The sequence below is a fragment of the Taudactylus pleione genome, unplaced genomic scaffold, assembly GCF_031769625.1.
Source record: "Taudactylus pleione unplaced genomic scaffold, aTauple2 ptg000305l, whole genome shotgun sequence".
Lineage (NCBI taxonomy): Eukaryota > Metazoa > Chordata > Amphibia > Anura > Myobatrachidae > Taudactylus > Taudactylus pleione.
Window position 1 is genome coordinate 924525 of NW_028284706.1, and position 23905 is coordinate 948429.

General features: G+C 45.4%; 1 protein-coding gene across 1 annotated transcript in view; it reads left to right on the forward strand.

Moving 5' to 3' along the window:
- FGR (FGR proto-oncogene, Src family tyrosine kinase) overlaps positions 1 to 23905 on the forward strand; it is a 200197-nt gene that overhangs the window by 71905 nt on the left and 104387 nt on the right. Inside the window, exon 2 of the mRNA XM_088442123.1 lies at positions 17366 to 17585. Within this exon, the coding sequence (XP_088298249.1) occupies positions 17369 to 17585 (217 nt within the window). The 5' untranslated portion in view covers positions 17366 to 17368. The remainder of the gene's footprint in view (positions 1 to 17365; positions 17586 to 23905) is intronic.

Consider the following 23905-nt stretch of genomic DNA (forward strand, 5'->3'; position numbering starts at 1 on the left):
TAGTATGAGGATCAGGAGTTTACCTATGCTCGCAATTATTTCCTGGACCCACTCTCCTAGACCTGAGAACCATTTCACTGGGTTCAACCATGAAACCCATTCCTCTACCTTCCCCTCTACTTCATCCACTGAAGCATTATGGTTCTTCCGAAATTCCCATTTTAACTGCAGAATTTCATCCATTTTCTAGTCTATTACCTCCATGGGATCGCTGGTATCATTTGTAATATAAGTGCAACATTTTACACCAAATTGGGTAGCCAAAGTTATGCAATACCCTCCAGTGAGAGCTGTTAAATAATTTAACACTAGTCTATGTTGCACGAGTTCTTTCTTGTAAGCTTGCAACTCCCTACCTGTATACCTGAATGTGTCATCATACATCTCTGTGATATTATCTATTAATTTAGCAAGATCTTGGATATATCTAAAATTCAGTGTACCCCGAGCTATCCTGGTGGGATCCAATGCTACCAAAACTTGAAAGCCAGTTGTCTCACTAATTAACTCTGTGGCTTTATGCACGTCACCAGGTATCATATTTCATTTGTCTCTGTGTTCATACTGTGTGTGAAGATATGGTGATGGTGTGGAGCATTTCACCATGTGTAAGGGTCATAACTTCTGGAACTACTCTTCCCAAATAACACAAACCTTCAGAACTCGGAGAGAGCCACTTATACGCTTTCCTTCCACATATAAAATATACATCATCGGGGAGAAAATAAGGAATAGAATGCATCATAATCATCCAACACATTTCCCTAACAAATGATCCTATCTCAAATTCTCCCATCTGGCTAATACATGTTTCTAGTTGTATAACTCTGGCACAGTACCCTTCTGATACTCTGCCAACCATGTCTTTGGTGTTACTCAGTGTATATTTATACCGGAAGTGTCTTCCACCTGACCTAATTGTGCATAGCAGTTCATAATTCACAGGCTCACGGTCAGCTCTTTGTGAGAAGGTCATCGTCTGGTTATTCCCAGTCACCTCCCAACTTCTTGGTTCATTGAAGTTGGTGATGTTTAAACATAAAAGTGTCTTATCTGCCTGGTACTGGTGGAGTTTAAAATGGGGTGGTTTGGTATTAAGAAATTTTCCATCCAGTGTCTTCCGTTTGCAATTTTAAAATTTCAGAAATATTTAATGGAAATGGCACTAATCCTACATTATGCTGTCCTTGGGGCACGTGAGAGCACACCCAACAGTCGGTTTGGTTAAAAATTTTGCCCACCATGGTATGATAATCCTCTAAAGGATATCCACCCCAATACTGGTTTTACTTTGGTTGGCACTGTTGGATGCATCTCTCGTTGACTATGGACCCACAGAACTCACACATACAATAATCCTCAGGCGATAGACCTTCACACTGTCTCCGAGTATCCAGAATAGCAGATCTCTTATCAATTACTGTACTAAGATTGGTCAGACACTCCCCTGATTGGCATAACACTCTTCCTCTAGACTCCACTCCATCAATACTGCCATTAGCTCCCATCTCTTCTATCGGTCTCCGGTCACAGAAACCAGAAATCCCCGAACAAACCAGGATGATGGAAACTCTGGAAGACAATACAAAAATAAACACAGCAGACCAGTCCATTGCCGTAGCAAGGACCTGCAAATTTCTTTAGTTCAGATATCTCACTGCAACCTTTTAACCTCTACCGGAACAAGCTCACGATCGACAGGTCCACGTTATCTGCCCCAACTCCGCCTTGTATCTCCACCAGTTGGTTGACCTTCTTACAGTGAGTGGAATGGACCCAGGTATCTCTCTCCGCCACCTTCAATGAGGTTGTACTCGTCAGCAACACCTGATACAGACCTTCCCACCGATCAGTCAAACAACCTGAACGCAAGAAATTTCTGATCATAACAAATTCTCCAGGTTCAACATCATGACAGTTTGTTTCAGGCATATCATGTGACAACAATTTCAGTTTCTGCTGTTGCTGTTTTAACTGTTTACTCATTGTTATAAGATACCTTACAGTTACCTCGTTGTTACCTTTCAAATCTTCCTGCGGACTTATGATCAAATGAGGTTGTCTACCAAACAGTATTTCAAAGGGGTCAGATTAAGAGGGGGTCTAGGAGTTGTCCTGATACTATGAAGGACAAGTTGTCGCGCTTCTGGCCAACCTAGTCCAGTTTCCGACATGATTTTACCCAATTTGTTTTTAATAGTACCGTTCATCCTCTCCAGCTTGGCACTGGCTTGCGGTCAGTAGGGGGTATGAAGTCGACTATTAATACCCATCAGCTTACACATATTTTGGAAAACATCACCTGTGAAATGAGTACCCCTATCACTCTCAATAAATCTAGGGATACTGTATCTGCATACAAACTCCTGAACAATTTTCTTGGCAGTAAACACAGCAGTATTAGTGGCAGCTGGATATGCCTCAACCCAATTAGAAAATACATCAGTGCACACTAATACATACTTGAGATTCCTGCAGGGTGGTAATTGGATGAAATCAATTTGTGTTACCTGGAAAGGTCCGTCAGTCGGAGGAATGTGGGATGGTTCAGTAGGGATCATTTTCCCAATGTTTTTCCTCAAGCAGGTCAGACAGGACATTGCTCTCTTTTCTGCTTGAGGAGAAAAACCTGGTGCGCACCAGTATGCTCTCATCAATTGCACATACCTTGCTTTCCAAAATGAGTCAGACCGTGCGCTGCCTCAGCCAGGCTTGGGTAGTACACCTTGGGAGACACTGGCTTACCTTGTCCATCTCTCCAGAGTCCAGAAGGCTCTTGCCCACATCCCTTGGACTTCCAGACTGCCTTTTCCTGTATGGAACACAAATTTTGCATCTCAGTTAATTTCAGCATGTCAATCGTTTGAAAAGTCATCATTTGTTCAGTTGGTACATTCATTTTTAACCCTGCTGCCCATTTTGCAGCTTCGTCTGCCCTGTTGTTGCCCAGTGACACTGGATCATCCTCACATGTATGGGCTTTACACTTAATTACCGCCACTGTCTTAGGCAATTGGACTGCCTTCAATAGTCCTTTTATATCTCTGGAATGTGCAATTGGTGTGCCTGCCGCTGTCATAACTTTTCTCGGCCATAGAGCGCCGAAATTGTGTACTACTCCGAAGGCGTACCTAGAGTCAGTGTAGATATTAGCAGATTTACCTTCCACTAAATCACACGCCGTCTTTAGTGCCACCAGTTCCGCCACTTGGGCCGAGTGTGGTGGGCCTAAAGGTTCGGCCTTTATGATGACCTCATCATTTACCACAGCATAACCTGTACATAACTCTCCAGTATCAGTTTGTCTATGACAACTCCCATCAGTGTAAAATGTCACATCTACATTTTCTAGAGGTGTATCCCGTATGTCGGGTCTTGCAGTAAAGGTTTGATTCAGATATTCCATACAATCATGTGCATCAATATACATGCAGAACTCACCTTTCGCCAGCGACTCACCTCTCTCCACCCTTTGTGCATCATGTTGCACATATGGTAAATACGTAGCTGGGTTTCATGTATTGCAACTTTTGATGGTGATGTTTGCAGGTGCTATTAAGGCTAGTTCCCATTTTGTGAATCTAGCTGAGGAGACATGTCTGGTTTGGGCAGAGTTTAGCAAAGCAGATACAGCATGGGGAGTATAGACAATCATATCATGGCCTAGTACCGCATCCTCACTCTTACTAACCAATAGAGCAGTTGCTGCTATACTTCTTAAACACGTTGGGAGTGATCTTGCCACAGTGTCCAATTGTGCACTGTAGTATGCAACGGGCCTACTGGCATCACCATGTTTTTGTGTGAGGACACCTGCTGCACAACCATTAGCTTTCTGTACAATACAAATCAAATGGTTTTTCATAATCAGGTATTCCGAATGCAGGTGCTCTTAAGATTAAGGAAAGCCTACTCTGATTCCTCTGTGTGTATGACACGATCGGGCTTTGATTAAGAGACTAAGGGCAAAATTTACTAAGCGGTGGTTTGACTGCGGTTTCTATTCTATTCTAAACCCCGGGGGTTTGGTGGCGGTTTTGCAGCAGTTTCTAAATGACAGCCCTGTTCTATTCTATTCTAAAATGTGTTTTTACTGTGGTTTGGTGGCAGTTTTGCTTTCTGCAGATTTACTAGGGCCAAAACCGCTGCAAAACTGCCATCAAAACACATTTTAAAATAGAATAGAACAGGGCTGTAATTTAGAAACCACTGCAAAACCGCCACCAAACCCCCGGGGTTTAGAATAGAATAGAAACAGCTACCAAACCGCCGGGGTTTAGAATAGAATAGAAACTGCCACCAAACCGCCAGGGTTTAGAATACAATAAAAACCACCGTCAAACCGCCACTTGTTAAATTTTGCCCTAAGTCCTGTAATGGCAAGGCCAAAATAGGAAAACCTGGGATCCACATTCTGCAGTATCCACACATTCCCAAGAAGGTACGAATTTGCTGTTGATTCTGCGGCATTGTCATGTTCTATATGGCTTGGATTCTGTCATTTGTCAGATGTTGTAACCCCTGGGTTAGGCAGTGTCCCAAGTATTTAACCCTGGACTGGCATGGCTGTAGTTTGTCCTTAGCAACCTTGTATCCTGTTTGCGAGAGATGAAGCAATAAAAGTTTAGTATCATTTAAACATGACATAATCGAATCAGAACATAACAATAAATCGTCCACATATTGTATTAGAACAGATCCATTGGCAGATTGAAAAGATTGTAAACAGTCGTGTAAGGCCTAGGAGAAGATACTGGGGCTGTCTATGAAATCCTGGGGCAATGGTGTCCATGTGTATTGTACACCCCTGTATGTAAAAGCTAATAGGTACTGACAGTCAGGATGAAGAGGTACAGAGAAGAAAGCAGAACAGAGGTCAATGACAGTGAAATGGGTTGCATTTGGTAGGATCTGCATAAGAATGACAGCTGGATTTGGCACTACAGGAAATTGGTTCTCTACTACCTTATTAACCCCTCTAAGGTCCTGTACCAACCTATAACCCCTCCCACCACTCATCTTCACAGGAAAGATGGGACTGTTGGCTACACTTGCTGTATGGACTAAAATTTCCTGCTGTAATAATTGCTCAATTAAGGGATAAACCCCTAACTCTACCTCCTGTTTTAATGGGTACTGGGGAATTTTTGGAGTTTGCCTATCGCTTTTTAGGTTTACCATTACGGGAGCTACATTTGCCATTAATCCAGTGTCCTGTCCATCTTTGGTCCAAAGTGAATCTGGAATTTGGGATAACATTTGATCTACCTGAGATGGATTTTTACCTGAACCGGTAGAGCGATACATAATCCTTTGGGGAGTGTCCAACATATCCCTCACCTCGTGCGCAACTCTCTCTGGGATATCTAGAAATATACCATCAGGGGTACAATATATGACACATCCCATCTTACATAACAAATCCCTTCCCAGTAGGTTAGTAGGAGCTGCTGCTGCCAGGAGGGAAGAATGCCTGATATGCAATGGCCCGATAGTGACCTCTGTGGATTTAGTTAAAGGATAATGTTGCACTTTACCCGTTACACCCATTGCTGGTACTGTCTCGCTGGTCACCTGTAAATTAGCTGGAGATTTTATCACTGATCTGGTCGCCCCTGTGTCTTGAAGAAAAGGATATTTAGTACCAGCTACATCAACCATGCCTAGTACTTCCCGTTAATCTGACTATCTGTAGACTACAGGTATGACCTGACCCCTAGCGTTGACTCTCACTCTCCAATACAGCATTTACGGCTACAATTGGAGCTGGTGACTGTTGTGGGTTTCCTGTACTCTGTGTATATCCCTTATGGGGATATCCAGGTACTCCCTGGTTAGGGGGTCCCACCTTCTTCACCTTACAGTTCCTACTTACATGTCCCACTTGGTTGCGTTAAAGCACCTTCATGAGTGGGGTGGGTGAAAGGGTTGCTATGTGGGTTGAGCGGTAGGGAAAGATTGTGGGTGTGGATAAGGATGTTGAGGGTAATATGGTGGTTGTGGGTAGTATGGGTTTTGAGGCTGTGTGTGATAAGTGGGGTAGGGCTGTGTTTGTGGTGGTGCAGGATTGGTGAGGAAGTATAGCTGTGGAGGTTCATGTGTGTCTGGTGGCTGTGATGTTACAGTCATTCCTTCTAGAGCTTGAATACTAACAGCCATTAGCTTCTCATTCTGGGTCTCTCTCTTTTTGAGGATGTTTTTATCATGTTCAATAGGGGATTCTATGAGTGTGTCTACAGTAACTCCCCTCCAGCCAGGTTGTGAGGTCTGAACTCGGGTCTTTAGATTGTCTTTTAGACCATCCATAAGTACAGTGATGATCATTCCCCTGTGATGAGTGCTATCTTTAATATCCTCTAACCCAGTGTACTGGGTGATAGCCTGCAGAGCTCGGTTACAATAATCCTCTGCAGATTCACTCTCTTTGTTTTATGGTGAAAATTTAGCTCCAGTTAACTACTACTGGAAAATATACACCCAACTGAGTTATTATGTGGGTAACGTTACCTTGGTTACTCTGTCACGGGACCATCTCCATCCAATACGCAATCCGTGATAAACTTTTTCACATTGGTATTGTGGAAAACAATGGAAACTTGTGGAAGACAAGCCCTTAACACCATTCGCCAATCTTTATTGGTTGGCTCGTGAGCGCTACCCAAATTTTTCAAAAATCTTTGGCAATTGGCTAATTCCTTTTTAGGATCAGGGAAATCATTCATTATGGAATTTAGCTCTGCTCTTGTCCAAGGACAATGCATTGCTACCTCCCTTGTGGGCACCACACCGTTCACATCCGCATTCCCATTCGGAACAGTTATTGTCCAAATGGGATGCAGACCGGCCGCACAGCTACTTTTGACCTTGTTACCTGGCTGGGGATGTAGTCCATTACTGCTATAGGGTTAACAAATTCCTCTACAGGTGCAGTGGATGTTAACACTTCCTGTACTATCACTGATGAAGATGGCAGCACTTGTGCTTGTTGTGATGGAGCATTTAACATGTGTACAGAATGGGAAATGGCAGACATAACAATAGATTCATAATTCGCATCATAAACATTTTCTTTGTGATTACTCAAGAGAGGGTACAAGTTACTTGTTACATTTTTATGGGTTTTTACAACAACTGTACCTGCACCACATCCGCATAGGGCGGTGGTGGTGCATGCGAACCACGGCAATACCTTCCGCTACGCTACCTTGCTGCACATGCGCGCTATTTAGCGCTACATGTGTACCCTCCGGTAACGTGCTCGCGATGCTGGTTTGCGTCGCGTGCACACCTTTAAGCCACGCATCCCCCTCACGCTACCATAATTTTAAACACTCGTTATATTTTAACTTTTTCATTCGAGAGCGCACCATACAGATGCTATCTCGGACATTGTTCAATACCTCCTTATCAAAGCTGCCAATTCTGGGGAACGGTCTAACACTCTTCATCGTCATTTTAAACCATACATCACAATACTTAGTCACATAAGCACCGTATTTAGTATGCATAATATGCCGTGCCGACCCAAGCGGCGCTTCCAACAGCAGCACATCATCTAACATATCTACCATTTGCTTGGCTCCCAGTCTGGGAGAACCCTAAGCTTTTCAACAGAGATTTAAACTGGTGAAAGACAGTGAAGATACTTTCACTTACCTGCGGACGATATTAACAGGATGCGCCCACACACACCTATGGAAGAATAACCAGGTTGCTTCCACGCACCTAATCCCTCTTTGACTACCTTTCAACTGCTAGCATGTAGATATTCCAATAACACCTACCCTTTTCAGTGATTTCACCACCCTCTGCTCAGTTCACAATCACAATTTAGCCAAAACTGTGCGGTTCAATTACAATACTCAAATAACCCTAACTGATCACTGAATACTGTAATCACACTGAGAGCTGAAACTACAACAAAGACAACAACTACACCTGCTTATGTGTATAGACTGCAGTATCTACTACCGAGCCACTAGGCCGACACCAGGCGCCTAGCACTTAAGGGTCCTACGATACCCTTAACTAGGGAACATGTTACACCTACCAACAAATATTCACTGTTACACACCCTTTTCCTGCGCAGACAAATACACATTTTCCCAGACTATGGCAACACTGATCAAGGTATTTACAACAATGCTATCTATCAATATCACCGTGCGCTCTCAACGGCTTTGTTTAAAACACGTAGCAGCACTACAGGAAATATGTATACGCTATTGTGCGACTAGTCGCATACACACTAATGCGACTACTACACAAAATGCATTAATACCCTTACGTTATTGTGCGACTTCCCCTTTTAAACATAAAAAAAAAATCTATCAATGAAGGAAAACTTTTTCCTTCCTTGTGCCTGGATTCTTAATCAGCGCTCCTTAGACCACAATAACGAGTAGCGGACTCTCAGCAACAAAGTGGTAGCAGATTTTCGAAGGCACAATGCATTCTCCTGCTATGGCGCCTCCACCCTTTTGCTGAGAGATCGCTACCGAGTGTTACCAAGTGACCGATAGCATGATTCAACTATGGATACCTATTTAAAACCTCTATGCAATCCTGTCTATACCTTCTAAAATCCTGCCTATACCTTCTAATAATTGTCGCTATTTAGCGTAATGAGTCGCACAAGAAATAAATGTTTTCAGTCTTTGAGTGTGGTTCCAAAGCACAAAAAGTTATTATTCAATATAAAAAACAGATGGTTACACGCTGTGATCTAAAGACAATTAGCGCAAATAAATCATACAGACCCAAGGTACAGTTGTTACATACGCACGCACTCTGGACCCAGATACCGGCATCAATATAGAAACCTCCGTCAACAGCACAGCAAGAAGACTCTCTTCTGAGTTCAGAGAGCGCACATATATACTCTTTACAGGGATAGGCATACAATAGAACAGTTTGGCATGATTCCATTGGTTCTTCTTCCTGGTTCTTGTTACAGTATAGTTCATAGGTCAATTCAACTGGATACAAACAGCCTCCAACAGCCCTTTGTGTCCTTTTTCCCGCTGCATGCTAATCTAAGCTGATAACATTACAGAGTACATTTTAATGTTTTAACTCTCTATAGTCCATAGTTTGCAGACGCATGTTGCGATCTTCTCACAGATGATACCGGAAATCTGTTGAGACACAGTGGATCAGTACAACACCAAACACGGTCTGCTTACCATGTACTAAACCTTAGATATCTAATAACCTTTATTTCACAGCATTAATAATTACTGAATGAACCTTGAATATTACACTTTAATGCTAGGGAACCTTTTATGTAAGTGTGCAGTGTTGTAAGTATTGGGGTTTTGGGAAAAGACACTAGTTAGTGCTGTGCGACTATGTGTTTGTGGAGTACACCATGGTATGTGTTTTGCAGGGATAATCATTTTATATGGTTTGGCGACTGTCTATATTTATATGATGAGGACTTTTAACTTCTTTCTATTGCGTGGGAATCGCACAACGCTAAATAATAGCATCGCTGTATGTACTTATAATGGGCGAGATTCACTAAAATGGCGCTGGGCAGCCAGTCGCAAAATGGTATCTTGTTGCCATTCGCAAAATGATGTTGCGCAGATTTAATTTTAAACTGATCCTGCCTCAGCTAGTTATCCGGCTTCAACAGATGTGGACACTAATGCAATCGCAGTTGTGGATCTCTCATGGATCGCAATTGCGAAAATTTGCTAATGACTCACCCACCATCCAGTGCATAGAGACGCCCACTGACAGCATCTCACATCCGCCACACATGCACTAAACCAGAAATATCGGACACAGAGGGTGGCTAATTTATGCACGCCCAGAAAACAGTGTCTAACGGTCCTTACACACCTGTGTTTGCCTATTCACTCCCATTACCTTCCCCAAATGCTGACTACTTGTCAGTCACTTTCCATATAAATCCTTTGTGCGAGCATAATCGCAATACAATTGCTGCGTATACAGCGTGCGGCTTACACACATCCGCAATGGCTAACAATTGCTCAATCTGCTTAGACAGCAAATTGTCTGTCCCAATATCTGTGCTACACAGTATGCAATTTTTCCATAGAAGCTAGAGATTTTTCACCACACCACACTGATTTTGCATATGTCCACCCACAAGGATGATGACATAGTGACAGGGGAATATAAGGAATATGGGCAGATTATTGAGAATGCACAGACACTGCTCGGTATCGGGAATTTGAAGACGAGATTTTCGTTCTTGACCGACAGATCAGATAATGGAAGGAATGCGTTTGTGGATGTTTTCTTACCATTTTATCGGTGAAACGCTGAAACGATCATTCATACACACTATGCAATAAGTCAGGCCGATCACCCGATTATTCACAAATCAACAAAATAATTGTATAGTGTGTAAGTAGCTTTAGACCCAAGAAACATCACAAATAGATCAATTTATCAGGGTGTGGCTTGCAAATGCAATATGGCAAACCACCGTATGGAAGGTGAATGATTTAGGAGCCTATTCATGATTTTAATTATCGGGGTCCGAACGGACCCCGATAATTAACATCCTAACTCGCTGCGGCTGCCAGAGCAATTCATCATTGCTCCAGCACTGTGACAGCTGATGCAAAATCAGCTGTAACCGCAAGCGGCTTCACTGCTCCTTTCGGGTCACGCATGAGCACAAGAGCACCGATGTCCGGCAGAAGGAGCCGGACAGGGGCGGAGGGATCCAAAAGGATCCCTCTTCGCAACCCGGACCTCCATCCCATAGGGAAGGAGCGGGTTGCGAGCCCGGAGCAGGAGCATTCACCATCTGAAGATGGCGAATGCTCCCGCAGTCAAGCTCCGAAAATATATTTTCGGAGCTTGATGAATTGTGTCCCCATACTAGTGTATGGGGACAACAGGCTATTCTGCCAATGCTTTACTTTCTTGATGAATGGCCCAATAACGTAATTTTTACAATTGCAGGTGAAAATGTGCATGTTAACCCGCTTTTGTAAGAATTAAGTGATGATGAATAGGCCCCTTAGACATGGTTTGAGTATGGTCACAAACCTAAAACAAATAATGCTTCTTCAAAATCTAAAATGACTAATGCATCAATTTGGTAGCTAATAATAATTAAAAATAATCAAAAATATAAATAAAATAGGTTTCACTTCTGTGAATATAAAACCAGAGATTAAGGGGTCTATTCAGCAACGATGTTGCCCAGAATATTATTGGGCAACATCGTCATGAGATTTTATCAATTCTGATAAAATATGGAAGCTATGCACCAATATTTTGAGCAGGGGGAGTGGTTGCGGTAACACATTGTCCCGGCGATGTCACAGAAGGTATTGTTTTCGAGATTCCGAAAACAATCCCTTCTGTTTGTTCCTCTGCGCATGCTCAGTCATGCGCTCGGGAATAGTTTCCATCCTGGCTTCCCGGTGACCGCGTAGAGGTCAAGTACAGCTCCATCCTCCCGAACCTGATTGATATGTGTATACAGGCTTTATACAGGCTTTATACATGTATATTTATGTGCTTTAATATTTAACTTTTATATATAAATGTAAAATATAATCGCACATAAATATACATGTATACAGGATAGTATAAAGCCTGTATACACATATCAAACAATTTCGGGAGGTTTAAAAAGCTCTAGAATGACTTACCCGCCGCCGATCACCGTGAAGCAAGGACGCAGACTGTACGGGCTTACAAGATGCTGCAGGGATTTATGGGAAAATGTCCCTCTGTCCCTGCAGTTTTCGGGATATTTAAGTATTTTCTTCGTATAACGCCATTCTGAAATGGCATTATATAAAGAAAATATTTATCGAGTGATAACACTTCTTGCTTTGCTGAATAGCAGAAAACATTAAAGCACTGTAGAGATCAATGGCTGATCCCTACAGTGCGGTATTCAGCGAGATGGGAATCAATGGAGAAGATAATTGCATTATCTTCTCCATTATCTCATTGCTGAATAGGAGAGTTACATAAAAAATACGGAAATCATAGTTTCCGTATTTTTTATGTAAAAAAAAATCAATGCTGAATAGACCCCTATGGGCTCTTTTTATTATCATTATTTTTACTAAAATAAAGTGAAAAAGGGTGTTTTCACACCCTTTTCACATTATTTTAATATCACCTAAAGTTACTAAAGGGCAATTGGAGTAGAATTTTACGAATTCTACTCCAACCCCTAATTATCACATATTTTTAGTAATCAGATTGCATTTCCCATAATTGTAATGGGAAATGCGATCTGTCTGGTAGTTACTAAAAATAAATTGTGAAAAAATACCGGGGGAAGCCCTGTGATAATAACGCCACCTGGAGGTGGCATTATCCAGGGTCTCCCCCAGTTACCGGACTCCTGCTCCGCTCTAACAGGCAGAGCGGAGCCCAGAGCCGGCCCCAGTGATCAGCTGTGTGGGTCGCACGCTGATCACTGCTAAAAAAAAAGAAAAACAAATATAGTGAAAAAAACAACTTACCTGAGTCCATGGACCGGTGGTCGGTGCTCCAGTGATATCCTCCCTCCGGTCAATTGGTCTCCCATCCTGCACTGGGAATCGGTCAGCTGACCGGGTCCCAGTGCAGGATGGGAGATCAGCTAACCGGAGCCACGGAGGACATCACTGGAGCCCCGATCACCGGAGGTAAGTGTAATTAAGGGAGGGCAGTCGCGATCGCGGGGCGGGGCTTAGCGGCCTGTCGGCGCATGCACGGGCACTTGTCAAGGTATTTTTTGCGAAAATACCGTGATAAGTGTGCGGAGGGGATTCGCAGGGACAGGGCTTTATCGCAAGCTCTGTCCCTGCAAGGGATTTGTAGTAAATCCCTGTGATATTGGCTGAATTCGCAATGCAAATTCACTCGGTAATATCACACTACAATCTGCATTCCAAATGCGGATTGTAGTAAATAGAGCCCTAGGAGACAAAAAACATACAATTATATGACTCCACATTACTCATAGCAATAGAATCCAAGAATTGAGAAATATTGCAGAATATTCTATTTTATCACCCCCATTGTTGCCCACACCCCCCTGTGGCTGCCCACTACCTGAGCAAAAGAGGGCAGTGCCGAGGGGCCAATGACGCGACTTGTGCTGAATCGTGTTATTGTAGCCTCACCCCCCACTGTACAATGCCTGTAATATCGGCTCTGTACAGTGGGGGGTGGGGCCACGATGATGCGATTGAGCCACCATCCCCCCTCCGCACTGCCCATCCATTGCTAGACCATGTCCCCCTGCAGTGATGTCGACGCAGACCTGGCTCCCCCCTCGCGGAGAGGATTACTATTTTGGGGGCTGGGCCAGGCTCTTCGCATCATTAGGTCCCGCAACCATTGTGGCAAAGTGCCATGAATCGCGAGTCCGTGGGTTTATATAAGGACACTCTGCTGACGAGAAGTAAAGCACACTGTAAATATCTTGAAAAGAGAACAGAAAGAGCTTATCTGTGTATAAGTAGGATTCCCACCCTTAGCAATGGTCGGATAGATAGGTTGAATTGTTTCAGAATAAAAATATAAGTAAGCATATCTGGCTCACCCCCTATGGTGTGGAAAACACGCTGTACTGCTTGGGGTAAATTTACTAAAGTGAGAGTTTTTAGAAGTGTAGATGTTGCCCATAGCAACCAATCAGATTCTACTTAACATTTAAATAGCACCTTCTAGAAGATAATAGCTAGAATCTGATTGGTTGCTATGGGCAACATCTACACTTCTAAAAACTCTCACTTTAGTAAATTTACCCCCTTGTGTCACAGGGATCCTGAAGTGGAAGTGACGCACTGCCACAGTGATAATAGGGAGCAGAAATAAATATACAACAATATGAGGTGAAAAGGGACCAGTGAGAAGTGAGAGGTCTGCAGAAAAAGAAAAGGAGCAACAGACAGATAAATCGGATGTAAAGTAGAAAACCTAATAGGATGCAGATTATTTCACTGTCTATCTCTGACGTCACTCGTCTGACTTCTGACCTTATCAGTAGGTATGATATTCCCCAGAGGGGGTTAAGGTATTTTGTAATTCCCCTTACTGTTTTAAAGTCATTTCATATTTAATCAGTTTAATACTATTGTTAAGAGTTATACAGTTTGGGTTCATTATGTTATGAACAGTGGCGTAACTAGGGTCTGCAGAGCCCAGGGCGAGTTTCAGATTGGCGCCCCCCCACACACACACACACACGCACACACAAACTACAAATATATCTTGCGCGCCTTCGGCGTGCGCCAAAAATATGGGTGTGGTCACCTACCAGAAGGGGCGTGGATACTGAATATGGGGCGTGCCAACATGACACGACACCCATATTTTGGCACATTCCTTTACATTCCATATGCACCTTACCTCTGCGGTGGTTTCTCACAACATGGAACCTCTGAAGAAATGTATCCTCCCTGGGACGATGGCGTCTTCAGTCCGTATTCACTATTCATGTAGGTCACATCGTCCGGAAGATGCCTGTTCGTGTGGGAATAATAACAGTGTCATCATCATACAACAGCGGTTCAACCAGCCTCGTGCCTCCTGTGTAACTTCCTTTCCCCTGCGTCTCTCAGCCACACCATCATCCCACTGCATCATCCGTCAGCCACACCATAGCCTCCCCCGTGTCGTCTCACTGCACACCATCACCGCCACCCTGTGTCAACTCTCAGCACACCATCATCTCCCCCCTGCCTCATCTCTCAACATACCGTCACCTCCCCCCCCCCCCCCGCGTCATCTCTCAGTCAGGCGATTAGCTCCCCCCTGCGTCGTCTCTCAGGCGATCAGCTCCCTCCCTGCGTCGTCTCACAGTCACACCATCATCTTCCCCCCGCGTTCTCTCTCAGCACAAACACACTGACACAGATACACACACACACTGACACATATATATATACACACACACACACTGACACATGTATAAAACACACATATATATATATATATATATATATATATACACACTGACATATACACACTGACATATATTCACAATGACACATATACACACACACTGACATACACACTGACATATACACATACAGTACATACTGACACATAAACACACACTCAGGGCCGTAGGGAGGGTGGTGCGGCCGGTGCCTCCGCACAGGGCGGAATCCTCTAGCGGCACCGGCCACGAACTGCCCGTCTCCGGAGAGGTCTGCAGAAAGTGACCTGCAGTGCTGCGCGGCGCACACCAGCGATGCCGGCGAAGATCCCCGCCCTCCACCCACCTCCGAGAGGAAAAGGTAAGCGCTCAGGAGGAGGAGGGGGGTGGGGGTGAGCGAGAGGGGCGGAAGTGCAGCACAGGGAGCACTGCCGTCCTGCTACTGCGCTGCACACACTGACATATACACATACACACTGACATATATTCACACTGACACATATACACACACACTGACATATACACATACAGTACATACTGACACATATACACACACACTGACATATACACAAACATACACACTGACATATACACATACATACACACTGACACAGACACACACACATACAGTCACACACAGACAGACACACACAGAGACACACTAACACAGATACGCACACACACACGCTGACACAGATGCATACACACACAGACACATACACACACTGACACAGATACACACTAACACAGATACACACGCTGACACAGATACACACACACTGACACAGATACACACACACGGTGACACAGACGCATACAGACACACACAGACACATACACACACTGACACAGATACACACTAACACAGATACACACACGCTGACACAGATACACACACACTGACACAAATACACACACACTGACACAGATACACACACACGGTGACACAATTACACCCACGCTGACACAGATACACACACACTGACACAGATACACACATGCTGACACAGATACACACATGCTGACACAGATACATACATGCTGACACCGATACACACGCTGACACATATATACACACATGCTGACACAGATACATACATGCTGACAGTAACAGATACACACATGCTGACACAGATACACACATGCTGACACAGATACATATATGCTGACACATATATACACACATGCTGACACATATACATACATGTTGACACAGATACACACATGCTGACACAGATACACACATGCTGACACATATATAGACACGCTGATGCATATACACACATGCTGACACAGATATACACATGCTGACAGATACACACATGCTGACACATGCAAACACATGCTGACACAGATACACACATGCTGACACAGATACACACATGCACATGCTGAAACAGATACACACGCTGATGCATATACACACATGCTGACATCCTGCTCCCTCCCCCCCAATACTTACCAGTGGTGAAGCTGCAGAGCGCTGGGGAAGGAGAACTTTTACTATCCGTGTCACCCGGCGCCGGCAGCAGCTCTTAGCCTCTCAGGTCTCAGCTTGCTGTTGTAGTCACTCACTACACTGTACTGTGTACAGTAGATTTCGTCAGGGGAAGCGGGGGGGAGCGGAGAGCGGGCGGTGCGGGTAACAATGCCCTGGCTGGCGCCCCCCTCTGCTGGGCCTGCCACGTCGCCCAGGGCACAAGCCCCGCTCGACCCCCCATAGTTACGCCACTGGTTATGAATTGTGTGAAATTGCCATACCTCAACTATGGGTGGCATCATTGACAGTCCTTGGAGTGATCTACCCTGCAGACCATGGTATCTAATACCCCTTTTCACTGGCCAAAATACCCGGGTTATTGCCGTGTCAACCCGGGTAGCGACTCAGTGGAAAAGGCTCCTACAAAAAAATCCCAGGTCGATTGACCCGGCATTTCTTCCTGGGCCTCGTGCAGGGTTTTACCTGAGTAAAACCCTGGTCAAGCTTAGTGGAAATGGGTAACCCGGGTCTTACGATCCGGGACCCATTTACAGCATGCTGATTGGGTGGTATTCTTAAGGTGTCTATGACAGCTGTCACCAGGGAGGGAGAGATTACATCCTCCTAAAAGGACACCCCTCCCACCCAGGAAGGACCCTGACCCCCTCCCCTGGTCGCCGAATCACTCCAGTCTGGTGTTCAGCGGAGAGCTGGAGTTTCCGGCGCTAGGTGATGACATCTTCTCCAAGAGCCGGCACTGCATCCAGGGCGGCGCCGCAGTGGGAGTGGGGTATATTCTGGGTCTGATTTGGCTTGGGACAGACTGGGGATTTTGGTGAAAAAAGGGTATAAGGGCTAAAACAATGGTACAATATGGCAGAAAAAAACAATGTAATTATCACAATGATCAAAGTAAGAGAATTACAATGCAGAACTGATTGTATCAGCAGTGCTACATTAGTAATGCTACAAGGGTACTGATGCTTTCACTCTCCATGCAGGTGATGGGCTGTGCACAGTGCAAAAAGAACACGGAAGAAAAAGCAGGGGATGTAAATGTGGATGCTGTTACCAGTCAGCACTATTTCCCTGATCCTACAACAACAACAACATCACGCTGGAACCAAGACATCGGCATTTCCGCCAGCAATTCCATATGTATAGTAGGAGGACCTTTTATAGGTGGAGGACAGAGAGTTATGGGTGTCACAGGATCTATAGGTAAAAGGCTGTCTGCTGGAAACAGTATGACATCATCACATCATAAATCAAAGATGAAGGTGATATGATTATTTGTATAAAGAGAAGAGTACTGTAAACAATGCAGAAAATATGTCAGTGTTTCATTTACCATCATTTTTTAATTCTGTCTTACATAATAGATAATGAAGCAACATCCCATTTACAATGTCGATGGTAAGGAGGGATGGGTTTACAGTTAATCAGAACATCCTTCTCTTCTGGCTATGTCCACAGTAAAGCTGCGGTTGGTGTAGTTAGTGAAACAAGTGGTTGGATGATAGACGTTTGATAGTCAATGGATGAGATGAGCAAGGCCGTAACTATTGTAGTGTGCCATGGCACAGGGCAATGCAGGGCAGGAGGCTCAGTTTAGGCCTGTCAATTTTCCTGTATCTTATCATTCTTACTTGTAGCTTCCTCTTCTTTTATCCCCAGCATCTCATGGCTTCCCCAGGGTACCAATGCTCTCTCTGGCATAGGGCACCAAAAAGTCTAGTTACACCTCTGGAGATGAGTATTGTAATAGTATCTCAGCTTGTAGCAGTCACTGTGTAGTTAGAAAAATGGAAGCAAGTGGCATAAATACCTGGCTGCTTTAGTGGCTGCTAAGGGAGATGAGAGGGGCAATGGTGTGGCCCCCTCCTCCGATGTCTTCGTTCCCCCAATGCATCTAGATTGGAGGCCTCTTCAGAGCATGCATTGGTTTGGCATCTGTGCTGCCTATGCCCCGGCCTTTACTGCATATGCATTCAACGTGGCGTGGCTACGCATAAGGATGGACATGGCGAGATGACCATCGAGTAGTAGCAGTTCCAGCTAGCCCCACTTCTGTCTCCCCAGCCATGTCTTCTTCTGTGTCTCCAGCCCCAGCAGCCCCCCTTCTGTGTCCTCAGCACCAGCAGCCCCCCTTCTGTGTCTGCAGCCCCCCTTCTTTGTCCCCAGCAGCCCTCTTTCTGTGTATGCAGCCCCCATTCTGTCCCCAGTAGCTCCCACACTTACCTTGTTGCTACTCATGGCCTGCCTCACGTGAAGCAGCTCCTCTCTGCGGCATGACGTCATGACGTCACTTGCACCGGGTCTTAAAAGAGAAAAAAACTTTATTGAAAGGCCGGCAATCATAGAGTAGCTGCATATCTCGGGGAAGGAAGGCTGACAGCAGCCTCATCCTGGTGGCGGCCGTGTAGCTGCAATAAAGGTAAAAAAATTTAAAGTCTCCTAAACGACAGGGGAATCCGCCTATGGTTATATAAATTTTTCACCATTGGGTGGTACATAGGGGCCCTTACAAACTTTTGCTATGGGGCCTTGAAATACCTAGTTACACCCCTGGTTGTATCACGTGTGCACATAGCCCCTGGCGGCTGCCTGCTAAGTTCGCTGTCCTATAAATCCTGTACCTGTGCACCGCGCAGTCCAGTCTCACTGCACTTCAGAGGAAGTACAATGAAGGGCAAGTAGAGGTAATGGCAGGACACATATGCTGCACTGTGGCAGTAAGGTGCCGCACGCTTGCTCTATAGGGCTATTGGCAGCACACCTCCCCAGCACTACTGCGCCTCTATAGAGGCCAGGCCGGGTAATATGTACCTCATACTTGTCTACTTTTGAAAAAGCATTTCAGGGAGATTGTGAATGCAGCACCTATGAGCGTGGCGGTAAAGTGGGCGTGTACTGCTACATCTGAGAGGTGTGTACAGACTTACATCCACATGTAAATGAGCCCCAAAGCAGTCAGTAAGATCTACTTGTTGATGAAAATACACTGATACTTTTCAGAAAATGCATGTAGCCATAGGGATCATTGTGCCCTATAACTAATGCAGGGAAATTATACTAATGAGTCCATTTGAATGTAATATATATATATATATATATATATATATATATATATCTCTGTGGTTGTTTTTTATATAACAGCTTTATAATGAGGGTAAGGTGCAATCAGGGAGATTACAAGACTCTTCAGAGAGACAGGGAGATTGCTACTATTTCACTGAGTCTCCCTGACAATCAGGGAGTGTTGGCAAGTAATCTGACTTTATAACCAGGCTGTAAGTGTAAGGCCCCTGAGATAATTCCTCTGTGTTTATCTGTATTGAACCAGTACTTACACCAAGAGACTTTGGCCCTCATTCAGAGCCGTACGCTCTGAGCAGAGCGCACGCTCTGAATGAGGGCCGCCCTCCATAATTATGGAGCGTCCTCCTGGACGCTCGTATAGCTGTGGGTCACCACCCACAGCCTATACGAGCGTGCAGTTTGATGGCCGCGATGGTCTTGACCATCGCGACCATCGCCACTGCGAGCCGGAGCCTGCGGTTGAGTTTTTCAACCGCAAGGCCCGGAGTGATTTTGGCTCTATCAGAGCCAAAATCACTCCCACTGACATCACTAGTGATGTCAGTGGGCCGGCTTCTGACGGTAGGCGTTCCCTTGGGAACGCCCCCGTCTGGGAGGCACGCCCCCGGCATGCCCACCAAAGGGGGCGTGCTGTCAATCAACATCGACAGCACGCCCCCTTTGATCAGACACAACGAGCGAAGGAAAGTCCTTCGCTCGTCGCGTCTGGTGCATGCGCACGACGGAGCTCCCACCGTCATGCGCATGCGCAGTGCACAACATCGACCCACTTGCGAGCGGGTCTGAATCAGGCCCTTTGTCAGACAGTGTCAACTCAATTAGTAAGGCACATATGAAGAATCCAGATGAGGGTTTATTTCAAACTGATATTCTTGTAGTTATGCATAACATAGTTGGTGAAAAGATGATAATTTGCCAGAACTCAACAAGTGCAGCTGCAAGCTAAAATGACAGACACACACACTGAGCTACAGACAGGAAGAAATGAGGGCTGATGACATCAGATCCTAGCTACAGAAAACTAGGAAGGACAAAATTAACAAGATGCAAAGCCTTGCAATAATAACATGACAGAAACTAACAGCATATGAAACATATATATATAGTGGGACATGACAGCAAGTATGATGTACCTAGCCCCCATCTCCATTGTGATAGAGATTCCAGGACTGTAGACGCTCGGAGCCCAAACTAGTGACCACTACTCCTTTAGGGGCCCATTTATTAATGATCACATTTGCAGTGCGATCTGGGCATGATATTACTGCCCATGATTGCATTGCAAGATGTGATCGTAGCGCTGGAATGTATTATCCAGGAAAAGGGCTGGCTTTATGGGTGTTCGACCAGTGCGACACCATAGAGGGTGCACCCCTCCCAGCATCCCGATTTCAACGGGACAGCACTGTCCCACCCATGGGATGAAGTGTCCCGCGGGTGGTCTGGTCGGGAGGTTGGGAACTCCCACCGCCGCAGCTGTGCTGTGGTGCCGGACCCCGGAGTAGCTGAATGGATGCTGTGTGCATGCGTGCGGCATCCATTCAGTGCCAGGAGAGGGCTGGGGGAAGGCCAGCTAGAGACGAAGTGCTGGGCTTGCCCCCAGCCTGACGTTATATGGGAGGCGTTCCGTGCAGTCATGACCCCAAATAATGTCACATAGGGGGCGTGGTCTATGGTAATTAGGCCATGCCCCCAATTTTCGGTCACGCAGAGCGCTTGACATCCTTCCAGCACAGGGCGCGGCTACCCCTGGAGTCGGCCCTGTCCAGGACCTACAGGGCAGGGGCTCCAAAAGGAGTCCCGCTGACAGCACATGCACGGCCGCCATTGCTGGGATGGGTTCCATGGGCACCCTCTGCCAGCTAATTATGCAAATTGTAGCCCATAGGCTACAAAAGGCTGACACCATCTTCAGATGGCGTTGGCAGTGGGGGCCAATCTCCGGAATGATTCGCATTCCGGAAGTTGGTAAATCTGGCAGCACCGCATCCCCCATAGAAACCTATGGGGGCTGCGGCTGCTGGCAGGAATAAAAGAATCTCTACTTCATACATGGGGTGATACTAAATATTTACGTTTACCACCCAAAATGGGTGTTTTCTGGGAATAAGACGAAAATATTTAATAATAAATGGGCTCCTTAATGCACTTAAATACATAATAAAATAAATAATAATAAAAAACCTGGCCCACTCATAGACAAAAAAAATAACAAAACGGGACCACGGTGCTTCTACATCAGTTCAGGGCAGCCTCTTGACTGTCGCCGGTGCGGTGTTCGCTTGCAGGAATGCGCGCCCAGGCTGGGGCTAGACAACATTGTAAACTGATTTGTAGGTAACGACCGATCATTACGTCAAATTTGTCACTGATGATGCACGCTCCTATGTGTCATCAGTGACCTCGCCCATTGGACCTACATGTAGGTCCAACAGGCGATATTGTTAGCGGGGGCCAAGCTGCCTAATGCAGCATGGCCCCCGCTATCGTTCAGTCACTACCGGCATCGACAAGTGTGCATGCACTTGCCGATGCCGGCACCCCACGGGGTCCCGTGGCGAGTGAGGTCGGTGCACACTAGATATCTACATCGTTTAGTGTGTACCCGGCTTTAGACACACGCCACTGTGCCGGGTGATAGATTGTGGCTGCTCCAGGACCCTTGAAGTTCGGCAGGGTTTTGTTACGTTGTGGGCGCTGCTCACCAATACCGCCTGGCAGTGGCTTCTGGAACTGCATAGACATGCTTCTTCACGTCGCACGGGCACATATATAAGCAATGGACTGTGCTGACTGTAATTACTTAGAGGAAGGGTGATTTTTTGGACATGGTCGGCTGGTACTATAGAGATAAACGTTATTAATTATTCATAAGGACACATGCAAAGGTAATCGTGGCACTGAAGTGTGAAGGAAAGGCATTAGCAATATGCATCCTTGCCTGCTGTAGCCATTGTCTGTGTTTGTACATCTGTTTGAAATGGGATACAGTCAGTATCCCAGCCAGAGGGGGTTAGGGTTAGACTCTAGGGGGAGGGTTAGGTTTAGGCACTAAGGGGAGAGGGTTAGCTTTAGGGTGCAAGGAGGGGGGTTAGGTTCAGGCACTAGGGAGGTTAGGGTTAGGCACCAAAGGGGGAGGGTTAGGTTAGGGAGAGGGGGAGGGTTAGCATACCAAACAACAAGTGTCGGTATGCTAGCCCTGTTGGGATTCTGACAGCCGGGATCCCGACTGCTGGCATCCCATACCGATTCCGTTTGAAATACATAGCAAAACAGATGTACATTTTTGAGACATTAGACTGGGAAAATTTACATAGGGCAGGTGCAAACTCAATTACTAAGTACACCTCTCAAGAAGGTAACAGAGAGGGTTGCTCAATGCAGCAGTTTGTTCATTTTTATATCTGAAAAAGTATTCTTGTAAGTACATGACGCAAAGAACATAGAGTGCAGGATGTACTAAGCACAGCATCCTCAATCCTCTTATCAGGTACATACCGGGGTTAATTACCCCAGTATGTACTTAGAACTGCAATTCAAATCGTAAAGGACAACCTTGGATAGATGATTGCACTGTGGGGGGAGATGGGATGGATCCGATTGGATCACTCTCAGGGGGGGTCCCAAAAAGAAGCCTATAGGCATAGGCTTCTATTAGGTAATGCCACCTGAAGATGGTGCTACCCACCAGGAAGAAGCACCGGAATGCATCACATGCGCTTAGTACATATGGGAATTGCGGTAAAACCCCCTGAAAACTGAATTTTCATGGGGTTTTACCGCATTTTTCAGTTTAGTACAAGAAAATAGTCTACATATGCTCATATAAGTTAGCCTTCACCCTATTCTCAATTACGGCATGAGTACATTTGCCAAAAGAACTATACACTTACAGAAGGTGAAGATTTCTGATGGTGCAGGGCATAATCGAGTTCCAGTCAATAGATAGACAGTAATTAGATAGACAACAGATGTTAGACAGGCAATAGGTCGACAGGGACAAAAGGTTGACAGAAAAGGTCGACATTATCAAAAGGTCGCCATGAAAATGGGCGAAACAATAATGGTCACAATTATTTTTAAGAGTTAGGATTAGGGTTAGGTACTTACCGGAGGGTTAGGCACTAGAAGGGACGGTTAGGGTTATACACTTAACCCGAAGGTTAGGGTTAGGCACCAGTAGCGTGGTTAGGGGTAGGCACTTACCGGAGGTTTAGGGTTAGGCACTTACCCCGATGGTTAGGGTTAGGCACCAGGAGCGTGGGTAAGGGTTAGGCACTTACCGGAGAGTTAGGTTAGGCACTAGAAGGGACAGTTAGGGTTAGGCACTTACCCTGATGGTTAGGGTTAGGCACCAGGAGGGTGGGTTAGGCACTTACCGGAGGTTTAGGCACTAGAAAGGACGGTTACAGTTATGCACTAACCCCAATGGTTAGTGT